Source organism: Nilaparvata lugens, chromosome 10 (assembly GCF_014356525.2).
Source record: "Nilaparvata lugens isolate BPH chromosome 10, ASM1435652v1, whole genome shotgun sequence".
NCBI classification, from domain to species: domain Eukaryota; kingdom Metazoa; phylum Arthropoda; class Insecta; order Hemiptera; family Delphacidae; genus Nilaparvata; species Nilaparvata lugens.
In genome coordinates, this window is record NC_052513.1 from 5530421 (window position 1) to 5557761 (window position 27341).

General features: G+C 34.1%; 2 protein-coding genes across 2 annotated transcripts; one reads left to right on the forward strand and one right to left on the reverse strand.

Annotated features, from left to right (window-relative positions):
• Positions 1–286: 286 nt before the first annotated feature.
• LOC120353235 lies at positions 287–19394 on the reverse strand. Its single transcript, XM_039436148.1, has 2 exons — positions 18590–19394; positions 287–671 (listed from the first exon to the last, which is right to left on the reverse strand). The coding sequence occupies exons 1-2, from the start codon at positions 19137–19139 to the stop codon at positions 664–666; spliced, it is 558 nt and encodes a 185-aa protein (XP_039292082.1). The 5' UTR covers positions 19140–19394; the 3' UTR covers positions 287–663.
• Positions 584–27154, forward strand: LOC120353324. Its single transcript, XM_039436597.1, has 3 exons — positions 584–627; positions 25436–26229; positions 27046–27154. The coding sequence occupies exons 1-3, from the start codon at positions 625–627 to the stop codon at positions 27152–27154; spliced, it is 906 nt and encodes a 301-aa protein (XP_039292531.1). The 5' UTR covers positions 584–624.
• The last annotated feature ends 187 nt before the right edge of the window (positions 27155–27341 follow it).

Genomic DNA, 27341 nt, shown 5'->3' on the forward strand with positions numbered 1-27341 from the left:
ATTTTTTTTATGTTTTATGCTTTGTAAAATTGTACAATGAAGTGAATAAAAGTTATTATTATTATTATTATTTAATCTTCAGATATTGTTTTAATTTTTTTTATATGAGAATACAATGTCAATATCTCATTTTTTTTCCATGCAGTCTTGAAAATGAGATCAGACCAATGGCGACCCCCATTGCGCATACACTGATGGAGTCAATTTTTGAAATTTTGTTGCAGTATATCAATCGGTATGTTGGCAATAGCGTCGCGAATGTTCTTCTTGAGGTCGTTGTGTCCATGGTCGATCGACATAAGCCAGAGATTTCAAAAATCCCCATAAAAAAATCGCATTGACGAATCGCATGTGGAAATGAGCCTTGTCACTGAAATAAATGACCGCGTCTTTAGGCAGGTAGTCAATCAGTATAACACATGCATTTTGACGGGCAACAAAATCGCGTTCAGTAAATTCTTGAACAACAGCCAAATTATGGGGATGAAGTTGTAAGGCCTTCATGGAAAATTCGTCGAACAGTGGAGTCAAAAATGCCATAGCAGCTGCGTGTTAGCGAGCGAACGCCTGGGAGAACGCACAACTGACTGCCTCACCAATCTTTCGATATTTTCTGGAGTTCTGATGGTTCGTTGAAGTCCATTTCTGGGTTTAGCGACACTTCTACACTCCTGAAATGAGATGAAATATTTTGTTGATCAATTATTGAATCTACATCATTAAAAGTTGAGTTGTAGCAGTGGTAGCGGACGGTTGTGTTTTGGAGCAGCTCAGATAAGATAACCTGTTTCCATTCATTTCTTGCTTTTCAGAAATTAACGTAGATTTTCGTTTCATAACTATTATAGTAAAATAATATCTCAATTTTTGCACGCCATTACATTTAAATTAATAACATCATTTAATAAGTAACCTCTTCAATAATATTATCATGAATTAATATTTTTTGTACTAATACCTCTAATACCTCAACCTCTCACTGCATCAGATTCTAAATCAGTAGTTCAAATTAGGCCTAAGCTTTTAAAGGTAACTTCAGTAGTTTCTTACTAATGGTATTTTTTATTTTCTGTTTTATCAATAGATATAGTAATAATAATAAGAATATAGTATAAAATAAATTAATTCCATTTAATCAAGAGTTGATCAACCATTTCCTTTTCATTCACGACAGAAGTTGGCAAGTAATAATAATAAGTTATTCATTGTAAATCCACGTTTATTAAATCAATCTAAATTTACTCATTGAAGTTTAAATATCTATTCAAACTTCTATTTTTATCAAAAAACTAGTACAATTAATAAATAGAATTACTTTATTTCAACAATAAATTTGAATAATCTAAACCTTTATAAACGTTCTCAACAATTTGAACGTGTCAGACCATTGTGATAGATTCAGATCACTCCTTTCCAGAATCAAATTCCGTTTCAACCATGTTATGTAATTAACTTCGTAATTTGTCTTCTCATTGCTATTTTTCACGTTAAACAGATATTGTACAGGCCGAAATGGATGTTGAATTGGCGAGCTGCTTTGTGGAATATCTGTAAACATCGCATCTTGCGGCAGTTGCTCGTGGCCTGGGCCATGACAGGGCACGACCAACATTAATCCATTTCGCATTATTTTCGCCTGATTGTTATAATTGAAATAATTATTTTTTCCGGTTATTGGTGGAGCGGAGTTGGGAAGGGGGAGAGTCTGAAAGCCGTTGTCAGGGTTTGATGCTCAAGTGAAATTATCGTGAAGATAAGACTGGTTTTGTTCGAGTCAGATAACCGCTATCTCCTTTTCATTCAACAGCAATAACTTTAAATTTTTCTGCTTTCCAATCTACGTAATACAGTACCTATTGTAATTATTATCGGCCAGTACAGAATTTTCTCAGCCGGTAATGAAAAAAAACTGTATCATAATAAATTAGTATCATAATAATTAACATCTAAATATCAATAAATTGCTGTTAAAATATTGATACAAAGTATAACAATCATTCAATATAATAATTATCATTTAATTATTAAAACAATCCACTCTTGCCGTTCATCGGATTAATTTAAGTATTAAAGTTGGTGTTGATTTGTAACTGGATTTGTGTTGCATGGGTAATAGCTAACATTACATAGTAGTTCACCATATTAACTTTTTCATTTTATATTTTTATTGTCATTACAAGTATTTTTTCTTCTCTTAAAAAAAAAATAAAATCTGTAGTTCCATAATGGCAAATAATTTGACATTGTTCAAGAACAAAAGAGGTAACATTGGATTGAGTGTTGATGGTTATAGCTTCAGAAAGGATCGCTCAATGATTAATGGTAATGTTTCTTGGCGCTGCAGTAAGCTTGGGTGTCCGGCCACATTGGAGACCAACTCTTTGATAACTGAAATAGTGATGATGAGCAATACACACAATCATTCGACTATGAGCTGTAGTAGTCCAGCATCGCAAAGCATGTCATCCACGCCCCATCAGATGGATAAAAGCTCAATAGTTGACAGCGATGTCTTCTCTAAATCTTCATCCTTCACATCGAAGATTTCGGAGTGTGATGATGGGGATAGTAGCATGATCCTAGGTGGGCACACACGAGATATGGCTGTTAATACTCCATCATTAAGAACAGTTAAAGTCCAGGAGAGCTCTTCATTAATTAAATATTCATTCAGTGGAACTGTTGCAACAGAGGGATGATCTGATTGAATTTTCAAAAACCTTAAATGAACAGATAGATCAACTTAAACAAAAAAATGAAATGCAAAGCTCAGAGTTTGATGGCTCACTATCACGACTTATGAAGGAAATATTTGATCTACGTTCCCAAATGACAAATTCAATTAGCGTTTTGGAAGCAGATAATACTGCATTACGTATGGAAAATACAGACCTGAAAGTAGAATGTAATAAATTTCGAGATGTGTATGATGGAATGGTTGCTTTATCTCAATCCACTGGGAGTGCCACAAAATGTACGAGAAGGAATGATAAAGGTAAAAAGAAACAAGCAAACAGTATTGAGGTCGGAGGGATGCAAAGAGGTACAGGTGAAAAGCAGCTGGTGAATAATCATATTGATGGCTGCAATAACAATCAGTTTTCACGAGTTGGGAAAAAAGAAAGGATGAGAGAGAGAGAGTTTTTCTAAAATTAGCATTTTTTCAATAGTAATGGCCGACACGTCTCTTCGTTTGTTGGCAGAGACGCTAATAGCTCAATTTCAAGCGTGATGGGCAATGTATATCCGAGTGCACCTGTGGAGTACATAGTGGATCGCTTGGTATCAAGCCGGGAGGTTGCTCTCCATTCAAAAAGGGATTTTGTTGTTCTTTTGGCGGGAACAAATAGCATCGATTTGAATTGTAATAACCGCAAAATAGACCAACTAATCGATAAAATGAATGAGGCAGTGAATGAATCAAGACATACAAAATTGATTGTGTGTACAATTCCACGCAGACACGATCTCTTGAAAGATTCGCCTATTCATTTTTTCATTGATAAAATTAATATTGCGATTGAAAAAATTTGCTCTGATAAAAACCTTTTACTGATAAGACTGGATAACATTCCGAGAAGGTTCCATACTTTTCATGGGCTGCATATGAATAGTTGGGGAAAAAATATTTTCCAGGAAAGTATTGGATATAGTGAATTTGTATATGAGAGGTGAACGTCAATCAATTTGTGAATCTGTTGCTGATGATGTGTCGCATTTGGAGTCAGGCTCTGTTTCTGATTTGTCGGGATCAACTGTAGAGGACAGGAACTCCGGGGAGGCGACTGTCATCGGGTTTTTTAGGACTGGACACATCCTTTCAGATAAACATGGTATAAAAGAAACAAACTTTGAATAACCATTGCTTATGAATTGGAATATACAGGGAGTAAGCAACAAACTTGAGGACCTTGAACAGCTGTTCACTTGTCAAATTAGTCCTTCAGCTGTTACTTTGACAGAACATTGGTTGACTTCTGATAATATGAGAGTTTTTCTGTTTGAAACTGTTTGAAATTGGAGCAATTTCTGTTTGAATATGTGTTTGTGGATATATATATAATATATATATATATATATATATATATATATATATATATATATATCAATGTAGGACGGATCTCGAAAACGGCTCTAACGATTTTGATTGAATCAGGAATTCCTGATGCTGTGCTTGCAACAAAAAACATTATTTTGGAACAGGTCTCAACTTTGGGAAAATTCGTTGAACTACCAAGAGAAAGAATTACTGGTCCCTCAAGTAGCAGCTGATCAGAAAAGTTTTCCATAGTCTGTTGAAAACTTAAGAAAGTGTGAGCAAATGAAAAACATTATAATAGCTGTAGTTGAGTTACCAAATTTGGCGACCTTATTTTAAAACATTGCAGTATTCATGGAACATCTGGAAGAATAGGTTCAGAAAGTGACCGGATGATAGCAAAAGAAATTAAAAATCGGTCTCTCCAAACATATGGTAGTTGAATGTAATGTTCATTGTGAGGTGATAGAAATGCGACTAATTTCTTCAGCTTCTGTTGATCTATGTTTTTACGCAGCCATGGCCTTGAGAGAGACAGTTGCACTGTCTGTTAATTCAAAATCCGGACTAAATACCACAAGAACCAATCAGAGAAGCCTTCTATTGAAATAACCCTGCTCTAATTGATTCTCATGAAATTTAATCCTGATTGAAATTGAACAGGCTTTTGTGCTTCTGGGCCTGATATTTTCATGTTTCAAAATCAGCTAAAAACTAAATCGAAAAAAACATAATAATCCATCAGCTGCTCCTATTTCCTTCCATGATGTTATTACGACACAAGACAAACCTATTGATATTGATAGATCACAAGTAAATTCTAAAGTTTTCAATTTAGATAGAAATTAAATTGAGTTACATGTTAGTTTACATCCAAATTTTCATCCCTGAGCTTTTGGTTTCAAGTTAAGATCAAAGAAAGAAAAATATAATGGTAGTCAATAATCAAAGCGATTGAATGAACTCTATTCAGATTTATGCAAATTCACATTAAAATGATCCCACTTTAATATTTATGATTGTAGAGTTTAGGACATGTGAAATCAGCCACAATAAATGTTATACTATTATGAATGGACTCTTATGTATGAATGGACTTCCATGGAAGAGAGAATCAGTGGGTTGGCTGCTTTTACACTTTTGGATGAGTGAAACGAAAAGTAAGCGACAGGCTATGCCAAAAATTCCAGAATAAGCAAGAGATCCATGGATACCAGAGTCATCAAATTCCGAATCAACCTAATTTGGAATTTAATCTTCAATTGCTCAAACTCATCTTTCAATTCTCGTAGCGAAGCACGTGTGCTCTGCTAGTTCTCATTGAAATTCTAGAGATCAGAAGTGGGGCGATGTCAGTATACACCACCGTCAAAGTCAGACACATCTATCCTAGCACTGAAATTCAGTCTTGTTTTGGCGGTGGCTGCTTTTGTCGTTCTTGTGCTGAAAAAGAAGTGTCTTGTTTTGGCAGGGCGAGTCCGTGACTAATTTCTCTACCTGGAAAACAGTCTCTGGTTGTCGCTATCACCTCTTGTCGTTTTTGCTGGAAGAATAGCTAGGAAGTAAAGTGGTTTGAATTTTGGCACAGACTGTACTTTCTTGGAAATATTCTATTCATAACTTAGTGTGACTGGAAAACTAGTGTGTGTGACTATTCATTGGACAATACTCCTGCTTGACATTGTCTCTTATCTCAACCTTATTTAGTTCTATTGCTTCCTTTCTCATCTCTCACGCCTCTCTCCCACCCTTCCTCTATCTAACAATCTCTCTATCACTCCTGCGCCACTTTCTCTCTCCCACACACACACACACACACACACACACACACACACACACACCACACACACACACACCACACACACACACACACACACACCACACACACACACACACACACACACACACACACACACACACACACCACACACAAACACACCAACCACACACACACACCACACACACACACCACACACCCACACACACACACACACACATACACACACACACACACACACACCACACACACACACACACATACACACACACACTCTCTCTCTCCCTCTCTCTCTCTCTCATCCTCTCTCTCTCCCGGTCGGGTGTTAATGAGAAGGATATTTTATATCCTTCTAAAAGAATCGACAATTATTTGTTGGAACACCGCCGATTTATGAAGTTACATCACATTATTATATTATCGTTATTCTAATTGCATTCTATATTTATTCTCATTGATTAATTATTTAAACGTACATAACAAACTTAATTATATTCATAAATAAGAATACACATCTATTTACTCAACGCAATGTCACTTACAATTTAAGACCAGCAAGTGTAAGTGCTTACAGTATAAATTTCACTGCATTGACAACCAGCAATCATCAATTCAAGTTCCAGAGCGATAAGCTAATAAATAGGATACCAGACGATTTCATTAGGGATAAATCACAAGTAATAAATTAATAAAATAGATCCTGGGTAAAAGAGAATTACTTTTTTAAAATCGAAAACTAATTACTATAACTTAATTATGACTTGTTTTTAACACGCTCATTTAAACTTGGTTTTTTTTTATTACCTGAAATTATTATTTTTTTTTTTTATTATTATTATTATTATTATTATTTCTATATTCCCTCTTTCTGTTATTGGGCTGTTGATTTTTGATTCGAAATTGATTTTTGTTTTTATTTATACATATTTTTTGTTTTTGGTTTACTATCTTTTAGTTTGTATTTTAGAATATTATCACGGCAAATGTACAAATAATTTAAAGAATATTTTTGAACTCGTGGCTGGAGCTCAAGGCTTCTTTTTCCAGCCACACCAATGTATATTAGTTGATAAGTGTTATTTTGTAAATTTCCAGTGAATTGGTAAATAAATAAATTTGATTTTTTTTTTTTATACTTCGTGAAATTCGTTGAATAACTAGCATTATCGTCATTCAATGTAAATTGGTGTATAAGCCAGTAAATATTGTAACATACATAAATAAAGAAATCAATCTAATCTAATCTATCTCTTACCCGGTTGTGTGCTAATGGGAGCTACCTACTTTATGACTTTTCACAGAATTGACAATTCAAATGGCATTCAATCTTCATTCTCATTATTAAATTTTTCATACAAGGAAAATCATCGTTTATATAATACTGTCATTTAATAAGCAATACTGTCATTTGATGTAAATCAGTGTATAAGGTACAGTTTATAGTTCACAATATTATTATTGTAGGATATTATTCTATAAATCAATATCCTGTTATAAATCAATTACTTTTATTAATTTCACACAGTGTGAAATTACATTCAAATTGCATTCTACATTCATTGTGATTAGTAATATTTTTAATACTTCTCTCCTTTCTTTTCCCTGAGGGTTTTGTTATTATTTCATAAAATGCTTCAGACATATTATCTTCTACCTATCTTGAATTTGTCTCTTCCATGCCTACATTCCTAGATTTTTTGTGTTAATTAACTATATTCATTACTATCAACTCTTGCTTGTAATATTGTGAATTCCCCCATTCACATTCTGACTAGGATTGTATAATATAGTTGATGTAGCATCGTACTGGAGGGTTGATAGTTGAATGTGAGAGAGGGCCGGTTGTGCAAAAAAACTAAAGCAGCAATTCAATTAAATCCTCTCTTCTTCACTTTCTCACTATAGGTCTATTCCCTCAGAAACACACTCTTATAAAATATACAATCCCTTACACTGAAATAATTTGACTCCTTCAATTCATGTGCTCCCAACTTGATAATACCGCCCATTGTTTTCGCAATAATATTTATTGAACGAGCGTTAGCAAGTTCTTACTTTTTACTAAAGTTAAAAGTTGTTGCCAGTCTGTGGGTTTGTTTGTTTGAATGTACTACAATAACTTAAGAAAGAGTTGATCGATCAGCTTCAAATTTTGAACACGCACTCTTCGAACCTTTTACAGGTCAAGTTCGTTGAACAACAAAATATTTTACTCACTTCTTCGTTCTTTCTCCGGATATAAAAATAAAATTGTAAGTACAAGAGATAAAATAACTTGCTCCTGTGTGTCTGCCTGACTATTATCCTTCAGTAGCATTTGCGTAATATTAATGATAAAAATTGTGATGGCAGTTGCTATGTCGTTGGTATTATTAATTTAACGAATTTGAATTTTGATTCTGAATCATTTACCAATACGGAGAAACGTATGAAAAGTTCTATGGATTCACATAGGCCTACTGCTTAATATTAATAGGAAAAGAGCTTAATGTTCATTTCCAAAGATAATTCGACAGTAGGCTCCACTGGGAATCCTATTCAAATTAAAAAAAAATTCTGTAGGTAGCTTCAAAATTTTGGTCTGCCATATTGGTTCCGCCACATTGAATCAAACATTTTTCATGGGAATGTTTTAATACAAGATACAAAAATAGAATTTCAAGAGATAATGAATGGTGGAAATCGCCCATCAATTTATATCAAACCGTTTCAAAGAATATTTACATTCTAGTGTTGACGTTTTTGAATATCTGTGGTACAGAAATATTGCTCGCCTAGAACAGGATAGATTATTCATCACATATTCTTATTATTATCGTTCCCTAGCAACCTGTGTTAAGCGTTTATATAGTCGTTGCTGAGAGAGATTTCTGTGATAGATATATAACCGAATAATACTATAATAATACTGTATAATTGTACTATCCTATACTATTAAACGAGCAATTTCTGTTTATATGCTTAGATGATTTTATGTTTATATATGTACATATGTATGTGACCTGATCTCGAAAGCGGCTCCAACGATTCTCACGAAATTTAGAACAAAGTAGGTTTATGATGCGATTGCACTAGGTCTCAACCCTGGGATAACTCGCTGAAGGTCATTAAAAGGATAAATACGTCTTTGGAAAAACAGCTGGAAATTTTGTCGTCTGTCGATACCGTAATGGAAATGAGTGAACGAGTGCATGTGTGGGATCATTCAGCTGATCTCACGAAAAGAAAAATTCAACAAGAAAAACTTATTCTCGTTCATTTCTATTTTTTTTAGAAAACATGTTTAGGCTACTTCAGAAAGTCCAAAACAGTAACTAGATTCCGTTAGTGTAGAATAGTATATATTAACAAATATTGTAGCAAACATAGTATATCATTCTAAATCGAATTCATAGTACCGTATATCTATTTGTAATTGATAATGTGTTTGTTTTTTGAAGTCTGAATAAATTGTTATTTTGATGAGTGATAGTAGCGTGACCTAGGTTTTGATTTGGACTGTAGTATAAATTTGAAAAGGGACAGTTTTTGGCATAAGCCTGTTGTGCCTCCTCATATAACTGTAAAAATAATTGTAAGACTGAGAAAATGAATATAAACTATAAATTCAATCTCTCGTTACAAATTTTCTATGCTTTCACACTCAAGAGCAAAGCTCGGTCCCCCTATATTATTCGACTAAACGAGTGACCCAAATTAAGGGATTCAAAATATTACAAAAATGAAAAATGGGAATACGATAAATATTATAATAATTGAAACTCCAAAAATTATCATTGAATTAAGAGACATTCATGAAATTAATAATTTTCTGAAAAACATTAATAATTGGCAATAATAATTTAGCAATATAGCACTAATAGTTTTAATTTTAGATGACTCTCTCCTGGATTATTGAAATCTGTGTTGGAGATTCTTCAGTGATTGTTGCATCATCTGAGAAAACCCCGCGAAAGTGAGCTCTGTTCGAAATTAACAGAATGCTCAAGTATAGAGATTTAAAAGAAAACAACCATTTCATTTAATGTTCATTGAAATCGACCATATCAGTATTTACTCATGAATCACCGGTAGCGTATTGTTGATGTATTAACTTTTTGAGTGAACCAATGTTTGATTGATTGATTGATTGATTGAGTACTTTATTTATGTAGATTACAATATGAACTGGCTTATACACTTATATACAATAGCTTACAATACAGCAAAATTATAGATGAATTTACATAATATAGACTAAGAAAATAACTATTGAACTGTATATGATATGAAAAAGCAATTTGTAATATAATAACTATAGATAATAATCATATTGTTATGCATCTACATAATTGGCGGAGCTTTGGACATATCAATGTCCATTCTTTGGAAGAATATTAAAATATCCTCCCCACTACTCTCTACCAGAGATTGATTGATTGATTGATTGAGTACTTTATTTATGTAGATTACAATATATACTGGCTTATACACTTATATACAATAGCTTACAATACAGCAAAGTTATAGATGAATTTACAAATATAGACTAAGAAAATAACTATTGAACTGTATATGATATGAAAAAGCAATTTGTAATATAATAACTATAGATAATAATCATATTGTTATGCATCTACATAAATTGGCGGAGCTTTGGACATATCAATGTCCATTCTTTGGGAAGAATATTAAAATATCCTCCCCACTAACTCTCTACCAAAACGTTAATTTCGTTATTTAAACTAAGGATTTATTTATTAATGGAAATATTGTAAAAGTTTTAATCAATATGAATATTGAAGAGAAAAAAACAGAAAATTGATAAAGTAAAATAATTATATAGGTAGATAAGATCAAATAATTGATTAATAAAATGAAGTAGGCTGAAAGTAGATCAGGGTTATCAAATTTCAGTAATATACAGCAGTATGCAGTGGATAATTGAAATAACATGAGTTTATATAATATATATATATACAATTCGTTCTATAACATGGTTTAAAGGTTTATATTGTGGAATGGGTGAGGGATGGTTGTCATGTGATCGTTCTAGGGCCGGACAGTTTCAGTCATTTGTTCCAAAATGTTTTTTTAAAGTCAGGTGAAGCTCGCTCGGCTCTCGATAGACCTGATAGAAACAGGAAGTGTATTCCATGCACGACAGGCACTGACTAAGAAGGATTTTGTGAAAATAGTAGTTCGATGATTGGGTATCCTTAAAGTACTTTCTCCGGTTCTAGTATGTGAAGCATCTATCCTCCTACCTTCAGAGACAAATTTGAAATCATCTTTAAAATAGTTCGGATTACCGTATTTCAAGATATCTCTAACAAGCTTGACTATTCGAAAAAGCCTCTGATCGGGAAGCTTCAATGTTGAACTAGCAATGTGGGCTGGGGTGATATGATCATGGCGTTGGAGAGAGTAGACGAAACGTAGACAATAATTTTGGCAACGCTGTAGTTTATCATTCAGAGTGACTTGCATATCGTTAAGAACAGAATTACAATACATTAAATGTGGGAAGATGAGAGATTGAACCAATAATAATTTAATGTTTCTAGGGAGGATATCGTGCATTTTCTTCAATGCATGCATGGCTGAGAATACCTTTTTACAAGTTTTGTTCACTTGTTCTGACCAGTCAAGAGTATTATTCATAATAATGCCTAAATTTTTAACTGAGCTACAGTAAGGAATGTCATTACCGTCTACACTAACTTTGTGAATCGATTCAAGGTCAATATTGTTTATAAGACGAGAATATCCAATTATAATGGGTTGTGTTTTGATGGGATTAAGCTTAAGGCCATTTTTCTTTGTCCATTCCACTATCGAATTGATATCCTGATTCATTATTCCAACTGTTTCATTAATTTTTGTTATGGGACAGCTTAAATAGATTTGAAGGTCGTCTGCATAAGTATGGAAACTGGAGAATTTGATAATGGAAGAAAGGTCATTAGCATACAAAGTGAAGAGGAGAGGGCCTAAAATTGAACCTTGTGGTACTCCATGCATAACGTTTTTCCAAGTTGACTTTTTGTCACCGACAGATACACATTGTTTCCTACCTAATAGATAGGATTTAAACCAAACTAACGAGTTGTGACTGAAACCAAGAATAGCCAACTTATTCAGAAGGACTGTATGATCAACAGTATCGAATGCTTTAGAAAAATCAAATAGGGTGAGGATGGTGCATTTTCTTTGGTCCATAGCTAACCTTATATCATCAGTGACACGAAGCAGAGCTGTCTCAGTTGAATGGAATTTTCTAAAGCCTGATTGAAAGTTATGAAGCTTACTATTGTTGTCTAGAAATTTTACAACTTGAGCATGAATGAGTCTTTCTAGCACTTTGGACAATGCAGGTAAAATACTGATTGGTCTAAAATCCTCAACTTTATTGGGTGATGGAACTTTATTTAGAGGGCGAACCAGAGCAAACTTCCAGTTTTCAGGGAAAATGCCTTCTTCAAGTGACTTGTTGAAAATGTATGTAATGGTTGGTAAAACAGCAAATAACATCTTCTTGATAAATTTAATAGGAATTTTGTCTAGCATTACTATGAATACGTTGAATTGCTCTGAAAGTGTCTTCTTCTGAGATTGGATGGAAATGAAATTGATCAGTGATTGGTAAATCTAAGTTTGTAACCTGCTCTTCAAGATCATCTATATGATTAGCAATGACAACTTCGTCGCGTTGGTTAGAGTGTGAAACGAAATGGTCATTTATATTATTCAATGGTAAGTCAATTTGTGGATTCGATTTCTGTTTGCCAAGCCCGAATTCTTTTATTCCCTGCCAAAGTGATTTAGAGTCTTGTCTATTGTTTGTCATAAACGAATTCAAGTACCTAATCTTTGAGTTCCGTAATTCCTGTTTAACCCTATTTCTAAGGCTCCTATACTCTATCAAACTGTCCAAGTCAATGTCTTTTTAAATTTTCTATGTGCTTTGTCTCTACGTCCCATCATCTTAAGTATGTCTTCAGTCATCCACGGTACTCGTCGTTTTCTATAATCCTCCTTGTCACATAAGGTGCATGTTTGTCATACAAAGTCAAAGTCCAATTCTCGAAAGTCTTGACCATGTCATCAACTGAGGGTAATGCTTCAATTTGATGCCATGGAGTCTGAGCCACATCAGTCAGGAAGGCGGCTTCATCAAAGTTTTGAAGTCTCTATAAGTGATAATTTTCTGTTCTGGCTTGGTATCTTATGGGAAAGTACACAGTAGATCAAATCATGTCTAGAAATAGCTGGGACTGAGATTTGGCCTGCTTGAACAACCTCATTGGGATCACTAACAATGAGAAGGTCAATGAGTGTGTCTGATTCATTAGTATGATGAGTTGGATCGAGAGGTAAAATAGTCATGTTTAGGCATTGGAAAATTGTAGTCAGTTGAAAGTAGTCAAAGTTACGATTTGTCATGTTCAAGTCGGTGTTCATATCCCCCATAACTAGTATACGGTTATAACAAGGCATAAGAGAAAGCAAGGCATTTTCGAAATCTGTGAAATGACCTATTTTTGGTGGGCGATAACAGATACCAACGAGTAATTTATCATTACTAGATAAGGATAATTCAAGTAGCATAAACTCTGGTCTGGAACAATACTCTTGTTTAGATGTGATTAAAACTTTTGTTTTGATACCATCTTTCACATAAATTGCTACACCCCCACAAGCTTTATTTAATCTATCATTCCGGAAAAGATTATATCCAGGCAATGCAACAAAATTTGATGAAATACTAGGCTTCAAAAATGATTCGGAAATTCCGATTATATTGAAGTCCTGAAAACGGAAGATTGCTCTGAGTTCATCAATGTGGCAACTGAGGGATTGTACGTTAAGGTGAGCAGCCTTGAAAAGTTTTTTGAAAGAGTGGAGCTTATTTGCTAGAAACATACCTGCGTCATTATTACTATTATTGAAATAATCATACCTACTTGAGGGCGAGCGAGCTGACGTGTCAGTGAGAGGCATCATGGAAGCAGCAGACCAATCGTGAACCGACCTCAGAACGACACATGACGGGGAAATGGGGATGAAACTGATAAAACTTAACCTAAATGAAAAAGTCTCTTGATTCGAGTGCATTCAGTATGCCTTGACAGTTCGGCTCCCTTCACTATTTAAAGCACTAGTTCAAAAATTCACTAAACACAATAAGATGTAGATGTGTGGAGTTCGGTGATGAATAATCCTAATGGTGAATAAGATGAAGATTGAGGAAGAACTGGTAGTGGGAGATCTGGTCCAAGTGGAGATAGAGCGAGTAGGTATCCAGTAGTGGAAGAATCGGGTCCAAGTGGAGGTAGAGCGAGAAGGAATCCAGTAGTGGAAGATCGAGTCCAAGTGGAGACAGAGAGAGATGGAATCCAGTGGTGGAAAATCGAGTCCAAGTGGAGATAGAGAGAGATGAATCCAGTAGTGGAAGATCGTGTTCATGGTGGAGATAGAGCGAAATGGGATCCAGTAAAAACTGAAAAAGAGAAGAAGAAGCCAGCAGAAAAACGAAAAATCTTTGAAGAAAGTTATCAATAGAGGAAAGATACATAATACAACTGATAATGAATAATATTCGCATAAAATTGAAGAGGAATAGTATGATTTAATGTGGGAAAGAATCGAATATTATATGGATAAATATATGGATATTATAATATAATATATGGATATTAGTAGAAGGTAATCAGATAGAAAGAGAAAAGGTAGAAAGATAAATAGATATAGAAAGAGAAATAAACATTTGAACATGCTGGATAGCTAGTGGAAAAATCACAGGGAAAATAATGATAATAATAGGGAAGAAAAGAAGAGAAAGAAGGAATGTGCACAAATTGCGAAGAACTTATGAAACTGAACTATAGAATAAGAAATAGAACATCGCATTGTGATCTTGAATTAATCAAGGAGAGAAGAAAAGAAGAAGAAGAAGAAGAAGAAAGAAGAAGAAGAAGAGAAGAAGAAGAAGAAAAGAAGAAGAAGAAGAAAGAAGAAGAAGAAGAAGAGAAGAAGAAGAAGAAGGAGAAGGAGAATAGAAAAGAATAATAATCATCATCGCAAACAACAATATTCAAGTAATCATTATAAATATAAGATCAAGAAGAGAAACGAGAAAGAAAAAATAAGAAGTAGAGGAGACGATGGAGAAAGTGCTAGATTATTTTAGATGAGTTTTAAATAGTATTGAACGGTGAAGTGTGAAAATATTATATAGTATTAGAAGTATAATTAACTATTGGAGTTGCAATAACGATAAAAGTAGTAAATTGAGAACTGTAATAGTTTAGTGATGAATGTCTAAGATAACGTTAAATGAAACACAGCCCCTATATAAGCATATGAACAGACTACCCACCCCTCTGTTCTATCAATAATTCTTCACACATTAGCTTCTATTGTTCAAGCTGTGGCAACAGTAGAAGATATCATTATATAGGAGATTACTATCTTTACCTATAGATTACATCCATATCTATAACGTATGTTAATCATCCAATTTATTTGAAATTCAGCATTTCGAAAATTATTAATTATGGAAATAATTTTGGTAAGAGATGTAATAATTATTAGTAAGAATAGAGATAATGATTCTCTAAGTACCCTCTGGAGTATAGTAGTTGATGCATTGAACGTAGTTTTGGGAATTAATATCAAGATAAATTATTAATCAGTATTAACAAATGTGGATCTCCTTAGTTTGAAATAATTGCCTCATATATAATCATAAATAGCAGTGGAAAGATTCATTTATAGAACAGAAAGCCAGCTCATGAAAAATGCCAAGGTATATCTACTGTGAAATGTTTAATACGAATTTCCTATTATTGTAGTGAAGGGCACCTTAGTCATCGAATCCTGAAATGATTTAATTTACCTTTATTTTTTGAAGGTCGGTCATCCTCTCGACTGTGTGGACCCTCTTGGATCCTCCCTCGCCGATAGAGATCTTGATCCTCCCGTCCGATGACCAGACATTCCTATGCCCATGACGGTCGGCCGCAGCGTTGAGGATCTTGAGACGCTCCGCAGTCAGATCCTCGCGAATGGTGACGCCGGAACCCTTCAGCTTCCTCTTAGCGTCGAAGATCATCTTCCTGGTCCGGTAGCTGCAGAGTCGTACTATGATGGGTCGGTCCTTGGGTTTAGCTTGCCCTTGTTGAGGTGGTTGACGCCTTCCAACGCGATGCGAGCGGTTGACATCCGCCAGAGTCACGGGCACGTTCAGCTTCTTGTTGAAGACATCAAGCGCCAGCAGGTCCGTGTCTTCTTTGTCACTCTCCGGGATCCCAAAAATACGTATTGAATGTCGGCGCCCGTATTGCTCGAGGTCGTCGACCTTCAGGTGACAAGACACCTCTAGCTCACGAATTCTATCGTGCAGCTGTTTGTTCTCCTCCTTCAATGCCTGAAGTTCCTCAAAAATGGACTTTACTGCCATAGAACAGCATGATGCACAGTTTCCTCGATTTGCTGTCGAATAATTCGGAGGGTCTCTTCAGACAGTGATCCAGAAATAGCTGGCCCTGGCTTCGGAGCATTGACCTCATTCCTCGGCGTGCCTCTGTTCGGTCGACCATCGTGTACCGTTAGGTGGATTTACACTTTTACAGGCGAGAAGGTAGACTGAAGAATTAGGAATGTTTTTTCAAGATAAATAAAAAGAGTGTGAGTTAATCAAAAATATAATTTCACTATTGAATTAAGCTCGAGAAACTGAATAACTAGATGTATAATTTGAAGTGAATTGAACTGTATAACCCTACGAAATATCTGTTAGAAGACGGAGCCGAACTGACACACGTTTACTCACTCGACATAGCCTGTTTGCAATGAAATGAAGATCTAAACGAAGCACGAAGCTTATCTCTTGTCAATATCCTAAAATTAGCAAGTTCTAGCCCGGGGGAACTTACCAGTTTCTACAGTATTATTATCACCCTCCTGACTATTTCTAACCAATCCACTATTCGTCTCATTTCGTTTTTTTGTCTCATTTCATTGTTGTAGTACAATGAATACGGAATACTGTTCTGGTTTCTCAAGTGATCATAATTTTTTTTATTTATTTAGGATCTTGGTTGAACGCATTGTTGCAAAGATATAAGCGTGGAAGCAAAAAGCTAAAGAATGCAACATTTAAATCACCCTCATCACTTCAAAAAATGGGGTAGGGATGGGGACTTCTGATATGTTCTCCTCCTAACTAGTATCAACAACGCTGCAAAGTCAAAAATTGTGTTCAAAACACTCCTTCAAAATTCATTTGTCAATTGGTCAATTGTTGCAAAACTGGAAATTTCATATTCAACACTAGGTAAAGCTGCTGCAAAAGTCGTAGGGAGGGAAATGCATAAAAGTGTGGAATTATACATCAAATTGAAGAGAATTTGATGCTCTATGAGCTCACAATTAGCATGGATTTTCTCCATGGGTTTCAAAATTTTCATTTTGAATGTTGCATTCTTTTAAAGCTGCTACATTTTTCTCATCAAATACCTTAACACATAGCTTGACATTTTGCCTTTCAAGGGAACTTGGGACGAGAACTTTTCTGTTGAGTGGAGGTGCTAATTTGATAACACTATTTGCTTCTGAGTAATGAAACGTTTTCAAAAGCTTGCAGTGAGGATACTATCATGGTTAGCAGAATCTGGTATGTGAAAGGTTTGTTTTGAGTCAGTCTGATTCAACCAGTTATTGTTACGAATACATGTACAGAAGATATGTACAGAATCAAATAGTAGAAAATATACTATGTGAGGGATCAATCTATATGTAATGTGTTCTGAGTCACAAAAACAAGTAAACTTTGAGGGTCAAGACATAATCTTAAAGATTTGTCAGGTTTTTCAACAATTACAAGATTACTTACATAGCTACTGGGCTTTTCATTTTTTGAAATAATTCCTTGTTGTTCTAAATCAATTAGAGTTTCTTTCAATTTCGGCATAAGTGATAAAGGAACCCTTCGTGGAGGCCTCACTACAGGTGTTGCTCCATCTTTAAATTTTATTTTATATTCAGTTGGAAAACAACCTATTCCTGTGAATACATCTTTGTTTGTTTCAAGAAACTTTTCCTTAGACTCTAATTGTAAGTTATGAACTCTATTAATCAAACCAAGATCAACCGAAGACTTAAGACCTAGAATAGGAATACACTTCTCATTATCTATGACAACAAACTCTTCAATCAATTCAGCATTATTTAGGCCTACACTACAATATAAATTTACTTTACCGATAGCAACAATTTTGAAACCACCATATGACTCAAGCAAAATATTACACTTTTTCAAGCCTAGCTCATCAACATTACAACTTCTCAAAATGTGCAAAGGTACCAAATTTATTTCTGCACCAGTATCTATTTTGAAATTTATTATTTCACCATTTAGGCCTACTTTGATTGGTTGAAACCATGAAGTTTTTACGGAATTACAGGTAGTTTTCATGTAATCAATTTTGAATTGTCTGATGCCATCAATGTTAAATTCTTGTGTTACTACTTCTTGAACTACTTTTGTATTTTTTCTTGGCTTAGTACACCCTACAGCAAAATGATTCATTCAACCACAATATTGTGGAACTGTTTATTGTAAGCTAAACATTTACCCCTGCTGTGCGTTTTATTGCATTTTTTACAAAGATACAAACTTGATTGATTACTGGTACTTGGAACTTCAATGGTATTAGGCTTAATCTTAGAATTAAACATATTTCCATACCTTACTGCATGTACATGTTCCTCTTTTATTGTTTCCTGACCTTGTTTGTGTCCTATAACTTCCTTGAACTGTAGACTGCTTGTTTCCCACAATGTGCAATGTTTTACAGCATCTTCGAACTTTATATCTGGTATTCGAAGCAAGCGTTCTTGTAGCAATTCATCATTTGAGGACAGGGACAGCACTAACCGATCACGAATAAGGCTTTCTTCTTGGTCGCCGAATTCACAAGTGTGCGCCAATTTCTTCAAATCCGTCAAAAAGTTCGAGAATGTTTCACCCGGTTTCTGTGAACGTTTGAAGAATAAAAATCGCTGGTACACAATGTTTCTTTTAGGTAAAAAATAGTCATCAATCGCTTTGATTACTGCCGAATATTTAATAGAGTCCAACGGTCCCAACTTGAAGTTCTTGAAGATGTCATATGCCTCCTCTCCTATTACATTGAGAAACTGAGCCACTTTAATCTGGTCCAATTTATTTTCTGTTTCGGTCGCTGTTAGAAATAACGAGAATCTGTCTTTGAAATTTACCCAATCATTTGCAACATTGTCCGTTATCGCCAATGCTGATGGTGGTTTAAACGCCATTCTTCCAGGTTCTAGCTAGCCCTACGACCAAGCGCCAAAATTAACCTCGAAAGTTCACTGTTCAACTCCAACATTATGATCCAACGTTATGATCATTACATAACATTATCCAACAATCTCAACCAAAAATACTTTATAATAACCTGTAACAGAATCTAAGGAGAGGTAAATCGAAGATAAACTAAATTAGATGTAACTCTTTTTTAGGAAAGAGGCTCCCACAAACTTGAACACAATAAATCTGTGGTACAAAGAAACCCAAGCATTGCCTGAAGCAATACCTACTATTACTTCAGTAATAGTACTATTACTTCAGTAATAGTAGGTACTGTTACACACATACTGTAGGTACTGGATACACACATGACTCAACTCAACACATCTATAAAAATAAAAATCGAGCCTCAAATTTTGACGTTCAATAACTTTTTTATGTGTGCACCGAATTTGATGATTTTTCTTTAGTTGTGCTTGTTATGTTCAGGAGCAGGTTCATGGCCTATCAAATTTATGATCAGACTTCAGGACTCTTTCCTACGGTCCTTAAAAGTTTACATGTAATCCTTATGGAAAGAGATTTGTGAGCTGGCCACACACAGAAATAAAAATCAGCTGTTATAATCATTGCGTCATCCAAAAGCCGTCGATAGATCTGGTTTTACTTTCCTTGGCCTATTACCATAGGTAAGGAAAGTATTGCTTTCCGAAAAAAAAGGTACCCCAATCTCTAAATTTCTATACGTTTCAAGGTCCCCTGAGTCCAAAAAAGTGGTTTTTGGGTATTGGTGTGTGTGTGTATGAGTGTATGTGCGTCTGTGTACACGATATCTCATCTCCCAATTAACGGAATGACTTTAATTTGGAACTTAAGGTCCTTTTACACTATAAGGATCCGACACGAACAATTTCGATCAAATACAATCCAAAATGGCGGCTAAAATGGCGAAAATGTTGTAAAAAACAGGGGTTTTCGCGATTTTCTCGAAAACGGCTTCAACGATTTTGATCAAATTCATACCTGAAATAGTCATTGATAAGCTATATCAACTGCCACAAGTCCCATATCTGTAAAAATTTCAGGAGCTCCGCCCCATATTGCAAAGTTTGATTTTAGATTCGCAATTATCAGCCTTCATATACAATTTAAACAAAAAATTCCAAGTGGAAAAGATTGAACATGAAAATCTCTACAATTAATGCCCAGTAACATTTTCACCTAATATTGAAAATAAGATTGAAATTCGAGAAAATGTGATTATTAAATTGCAAACTGTTGGCAACTGTTGGTTCTATTAAATCATTCACTACGAAGAGATAGCAGACGTCGTGTGTCTCCAGCGTTATTGTCCTATCACCAGCTGTCTCATATCTTTGGATAGTGGACTTGGGATGAGCGAGAACACTAGCGTCAGGTGATCAATTTTCATAACGGCAAGGAAAGTTGTGTGAGTGCGCCACATCAGATTTTTCCAATTTCTTTCTACTGGTTCACAAAATTTTAATTCTAATAATGAAGCCGTGGTACGAACGACGTCGAAACTTGAGTCGTAGAGCTCGAAATGCTGTAAATTTACTAGTAGTTCTGTGAACAGTAGACCTCACGCAGTATTCTCATCCACAAGTACCTGATTGAAACTATAGACCTTATGGAAATACAGCAATAGACTGGCTTCTCCACACATCTGTGTAATCACTTGTCAGTTGATTTATGATGAATAATTCTATAGTCTGATTTTCACTCTAATATTGGCGTATGAAGGAGGCTCTTTTTCCTTTTATATTATCCTTGAAATGCAAAATTTCCAAAAACCGTGTATATACGTCGACGCGAAATTAAAAAATGAACATACCTGTAAATTTTCATGAGAATCTATTACCGCGTTTCGCCGTAAATGCGCAACATAAAAACATTTAAACATTAAGAGAAATGCCAAACTGTCGACTTGAATCTTAGACCTCACTTCGCTCGGTCAATAATATGCACGGGAAAATCAGCAGCAATGAGATATACCATTCAATTTCCCAACAAGCTGCATTCAACTATATCTAAGAATACAAACTGCTGCACAACTAAGCACATAGGAAGTCCATATTGAGATAATTATGTAAATACTGGTTGTTGGATAATTTTCATAAAAATATAGTGCATCAGATTAAGCTAAGGCAAAGCACACCTGAGAAGGCGCGGCTTGGTTATACCAATAAAGTGTTGATCTTATGGAGAATGCCTTATCACACCGTTCCACGCCATTCCCGATTGTGTGTGTATGAGTTCTTCCATTCAAACCAATAAGCACCTGGATGCAAAATGCTGCATCGCGCTCCTCAGGTGTGCATCCAGTTGAAGTTTGTCATGAGATGCATTAACTATTTGGCGGTACGAAGTTCGCCGGGCCAGCTAGTTAAAAAATAAATTATGATCCTATCCAAGTGCAATGATCATTCTCTAACAGTAGAAAACAATTGGAGCTGACAAATAGCAATTTCTTGATCTGCAATAACATTAAGAATAATTCCAATTCAATTGCAATAATCATTTTTATAATGTGGAAAAAATTAGAGCTGACTACAGGGAAATTAATAAAATATTAGTGAAGCAGTAAATAATTGAAGTTGTTTCAGAATTTGGTTGCCAGTTATTAATATTAATTGTGGATAATTTCCAAATCACTCCTCGCAACTTTTATTACATAAGTGAAGTCATTAAGCTTATTTCGGCAAGCGATTCTTCTCCATACTGCATAATGGAGTTCATTTGGTGGAATGCCATGGAAATTAGTATAGGGTCACTCTATGATTCATGTAGCCAATATTTATAAATCTGATTCTAAATTTTCTAAGAAACATTGTCAATAGACTTGGATTAAGTGAATTATGTATGATTACTTTCAAATTTTATCGAATTAACTGTTCAAGTTAGAATCAACAGATTCACTTCAAAAACATTTTTATCTTCTACCGATAAACTAATAATTGAAGTCTATTTCAATATCCATGACGAACTGCAAGTTAATAATCTGTTTTAAACTATTTTTGACAACTATTCAGTTCAAAACGGATTAATATTATAAGGTCATACAGTTCATTATAAACTTTATTGTACGGTATCTATTGATTTCAAATTAATTTGAATTCAGTTATTTTCCATTATAAATCACACGTAGTCTCCATCATTTTTACCACAGCACATTTTGTAGATAAATAAAGAACCCTTTTTAAAATTGTTTACTTGCAACATGTTTCGGCTATATGATGCCATTATCAAGTTATCTATTATATTTATAATGTCATTATTATTTATATTTATATTCAAGAGTAGCCCTTATAACGGACAAAAGACACATTTTGTAGCCTTATTATAAAAATAATGTAGTTGTGGAGTAACACAGCCCTATCAATACCTACTATTACTTACTACTATAAGTAATAGTAGGTACTGGTCCTATTCATTGATGAGGACTTGAATCTCTTCTTTATATTGAACATTTTAACTGATATTGTTCAAGATCATAAATAACGAATGAATTGCTTGAAACCTCAATTCCAGAAACGTTGAAACAGCAATATGTTTTGGAAGCTGGAAACGTTCGATTGCCAAAGTAGGCCTACTGTAGCTCTGTTCGAATGGAAGTTTTGAATGTTGAATTGTTTTACCAATCCTCAGACTACCCTCAGACACACACTGCTCAAGGTTTCTGAAATCATCTATAAATTAATATATCGGGGCACCGAGCTTCGCTCTTTATTTTTATTCATTGATAAACACAACACAATTCTTTATAATGATCGTGTTTATATTTTACAGCTGGCTATATGACAGCTTATTAATTTCAGGGATGAGATATTTTGATTTTCCACAGACCGAGTGCGTCTCACCAATACCTACTATTACCTATTATTATTAAGTAATAGTAGGTATTGGTCTCACTCATCCTCCTTGGTCTCACCACAAAGTAGAAGGAATTTATTTCTTCTTTCTTCTCTGTGGTCTCACTCAATTTTTTATTATACACAGACGACGAAAGTCTCAGCTGTTTTTCCAAGGATGAATTATCCTTTTAATGTCGTTCAGAGAGTTTTCCTAGTGCAATCTCATCCTAGGGATGAGACCTAGTGCAATCGAATTTTTATATCATAAGCTATTATCTTCCAAATTTCGTTAAAATCGTTAGAGCCGTTTTCGAGATCTGTTGGACATAAATAAATATAAATAGCCAAATATAAAAAAATGAATATAAATAATCAAATATAAAAATATATACAGAAATTGCTCGCTTAATATAATAGGATATAATGAAGGAAAGAATAGCTGGCTTATACACGTACTGGATAGGAAATTCACGAATGACGCATCATCGTGAATGAACTAATGGACCGATTAACTTGATATTTTAAGAATCATATTGTAGAGTCTTAATTTACCGAGGATGGTTATAGGCCTATTTTTCTTAGGCCTATTATCTATTTTTCTATTATTCTTTAGGTCAAGTTTTCAACTACCTGCTAGTTTTAAAATATAGGAGCACAGATAATCTGTAGAACACAGAAGATAGTGTTCTATTATCAGGAGCATACGGCACATTTTAAAAGAATCGAGAATTACCCAAATTTTGAAATTTTATTTGATTCACATTTCAGGCCTACTCACTATTACCGATATCATAGAGTAGTGATACTGTTTAAAGATAACAAGATTATTTGCCTCTGCCGATATACTCACATGAGAGCGGAGGACTGCCCTGATATCTAATATCTAGGTACTTATATTGTTCGGAACATTAACTCCATTAATAACACGTGTTCTTGATCAACTGTTATGTAGACTCCTGTAGTTTTATCACCTTTCTTGACCAAATCATCTTGACAAATGAAAAAGGAAAAGTGTTTCATTCAGAGACTCTAATTTCACGAAATCGCATGTAATTACCATATTTCTTGGCCAATAATTCAGGGGTCTAAAAGCGACTTAATAGTTCTAGAGACTTAGAAGATTGCACAATTACACTTCAAATGAGATATCTAATGATAGGCTTTCTCAAAAACTTATTTCTATCCTAATGATGCAACTAAGGGTTGGGTTCTACTGGAAAACTCGAATTATAATTTGCAAATTATACCTTACACTGCACAATAAGATCGTGAACCTTCTCTCAAGCAATGAATTTGGGGATAATCACCCTCGATTACAATTAACGATGGACAGGTGTGGTTTCAAAAAAATATTATTCAGATATTAATAGTTCTGGTAACAAGCTACAAAATAATGAAAGTCAGAGAGAATTCGTTCAGTTCTACATTTATCTCAAGAGTAGCTACATCATGCAGGATTGATTTCAGCTCAAAACTTAGAACTCCAGAAAACCAGGAAAAACAGTTATGGTAGGTTTTATTTTATTTTTTCAATATGTTTTATAAAAATAATAATGGTGTTGGTTGAGCTTGTTCCTGAAAAAATATCTTATCTATTTCGAAATATTTTGCACAAGAAATGCAACGATGTCACTGTAATAAAAAGTATAGTTTTAAAATGAGATTCTGTGCAATTTCTAGAAACTTTCAAATTAGACTAATCAAATATGACTTTTGATTTGATATGGAAAAGTTGGTTTAAAATCAGAGCTTTCAAAATGAATTGGATTTACAGAACTTAATCGATGGAACACTAATATTCCTTTCGATATCCTTATTTGTTCTGCTCTCTCCAAAAACGGCCCCGAAAGTGAATTTTTATCAGTGGATGTTGAATTATTCAGTATTATTTAATCACAGGAGGTAGCTGTATTTTGGAAACAGTGTAAAAAATCTGCTGTTCAAGTCCTAAAAATTGCAGAACATTATAAATTTGAAAAAAGTTGACAGAATCTATATACCGTATTTTAAGAGTGACACATATATTATAAAAGTTGACATATATTTTCAAAATTTACAGAATCCATTTATTTGATGGATGTTGATCTAGGAGCATCTGCTCTATATACTATGGTTTCGTCGTTCAATTTAGATTTGCCACTATAAATTATGTAATTTACTAGTGAAGAAAATTATTAAATAAACTATGATGGATAGGTCCAATCAATATCTAAATAATATTTTCATCAACATCATGTCACATTTGTTTAAAAATCTATCAATGATAGCTATTATTCTAATTATGTTAAAACACTGTTTAGTCTACCAATGAAGATTGTGTAACTTCAAAAAAATGTTCACTTCACTTTGATTACATTATGAGAGTTTATAGGAGATGAATGAAGAACTTGCAGAATAAATTAATAAATTTGAATATAATCTTTCAGGTGCACCTAATGGAGAGTACTCAAGTTCTGAGAAAGTACATAGATTTTGTACGTTATGATAAACCATACATATCACTGTCATTTATGGTAACAATAACCATTGGCACAGTAGCCATATTAAGTAACTGTATGGTCATCATAACAGAACAAAACAACAAGGAAAAATGTCTGATGGGAATAAAAGATCTTATCATGGTGACAGCTGCATTCTCCAGTGTAGCTAACATCAGTATGAATCCTCAAAGGATGCTGCACATGGTGAATTTGATAGAAAAGGAATGTCTTATCAGTAACAGGAAGCTAGCTGGTAGAGAAAGAAATTGGAAAACGGTGGAAAAGTGCTACTCAAAAAAGAAAATCGAAATGGAAACAATGTACAAGAATATTTCCTACGTTCTTATCGTGGTTTACATTGGTGCAGTTAATAGAAACTTGGTGAGTTCATTAATGACAAAAACATCAGATAACAAGGAATCTAAAGACTGGCCTACACCATTCGTCTACTGGTGTCCCTCTGGGTATGACTCTCTCCTATTCTTCATTCTAGTTTATATCTTTCAAGGTGTGCAGCTATCAATAATGTGCTTTCAAGGCTATTTCACCGAAGTTCTAGTATGTCTGGCTACGGAGAAAGTGTTGGCGGATTTTGAAACTATCATCTTGCTGTTGGAAGGCATAGCGAACGACTACCCACATCTCGACTACTTGCAACCTCAATTTCAAAATGGAGCACTAGATGATGATCTCAAAAAATACATGAAATTGATAGTGCAGTGCCATCAAACACTTAACAGGTAAAATGGCTAGCAATGATTCATTAAATTAACAAAAATAAAGTGTAAAAAATGGGAAATTCTATGTCCATAAGATCCAATAATAGTTCATCGATTATGACAATCATTGCAAAAAATCATTGGAAAAACCCTTGAATGATCCTCTATCAGTTCTACAATAGAAAAAGTTTTGCAAAATTTTCCAAGATCATTTTTACAGGCGTAAAGACTGACAAATTTTAGCTATATACAGTATGGTAGTAAGTTTTTTAAGCAAGACTGACCATTTTTCATTGACTTTTTCTAAAACCTTTTATTTCAATTTTCTACATTCTCGAGAAGTAAGACTATCTTATTCAAGTTTTCATATACAGTGTACTGGGGAACAAGTAAAAAAATATTTATATAGCTCCTGAAAATTTTAGCAAATACTTGGAATTGGATTTCGGATTGTGTGAGAATGCATAGATAAATATTAGTCCTGATATGGAATCATTGTCTGATATCCTCCATGAATAGTAAAGAATATGAAGATGTGGAAGTTCGAGAAATGAAAGTAAAAATGTATTCGAAATAAAAAGCTCTCAATAAGTAGGTTATCAATAATATTATCGATAATTAACATTTCATAAATTCTATAAGTAGGCCTATACAGTAATCCTCAGCAAGTCAGACTTCAAAATTAAGTTAATCTGTCATAAAACATGGGATTCCAAGCATTAGTTCTTTATAGCTGTGTTTAATTATTAGTTTAATATTGTATAATAGGCTATTTACGATTTTGTACACAAAAAGGTTTTGTTTGAACTAAAGTATGTTCTCTTATTTATATTACAGAAAATTCAAAGATTGCACAGAAATTTCTGCTTACGGCACCCTAGTGAATACATTCATCATAAGCTTTGACACTGTTTTCAATATTTATCTTATGCTCAAGGTACAGTAAGCTTAATAATACATAATTGTTAGCGATCGATATTTTTAGGTAGTTATTATTCTAATAGTATTGCGTAGGCCTATATCGTGTGGCTTTCGTTAGTAGAGTAACCACCCGCCGAATTATTGCCTCGTCATACAATTTCTGATTTTTGGAAATTATAAATTGACCACAATTGATTTGGATTTTCGTTAAA

Excerpts from the sequence above, each read along its gene's own strand:
- LOC120353235 (XM_039436148.1), bottom strand. The coding sequence starts at position 19,139 with ATGGCGTTTAAACCACCATCAGCATTGGCGATAACGGACAATGTTGCA.
- LOC120353324 (XM_039436597.1), top strand. Across the intron at positions 26,230-27,045 it reads TGCCATCAAACACTTAACAG|AAAATTCAAAGATTGCACAG; the intron begins GTAAAATGGCTA and ends TTTATATTACAG.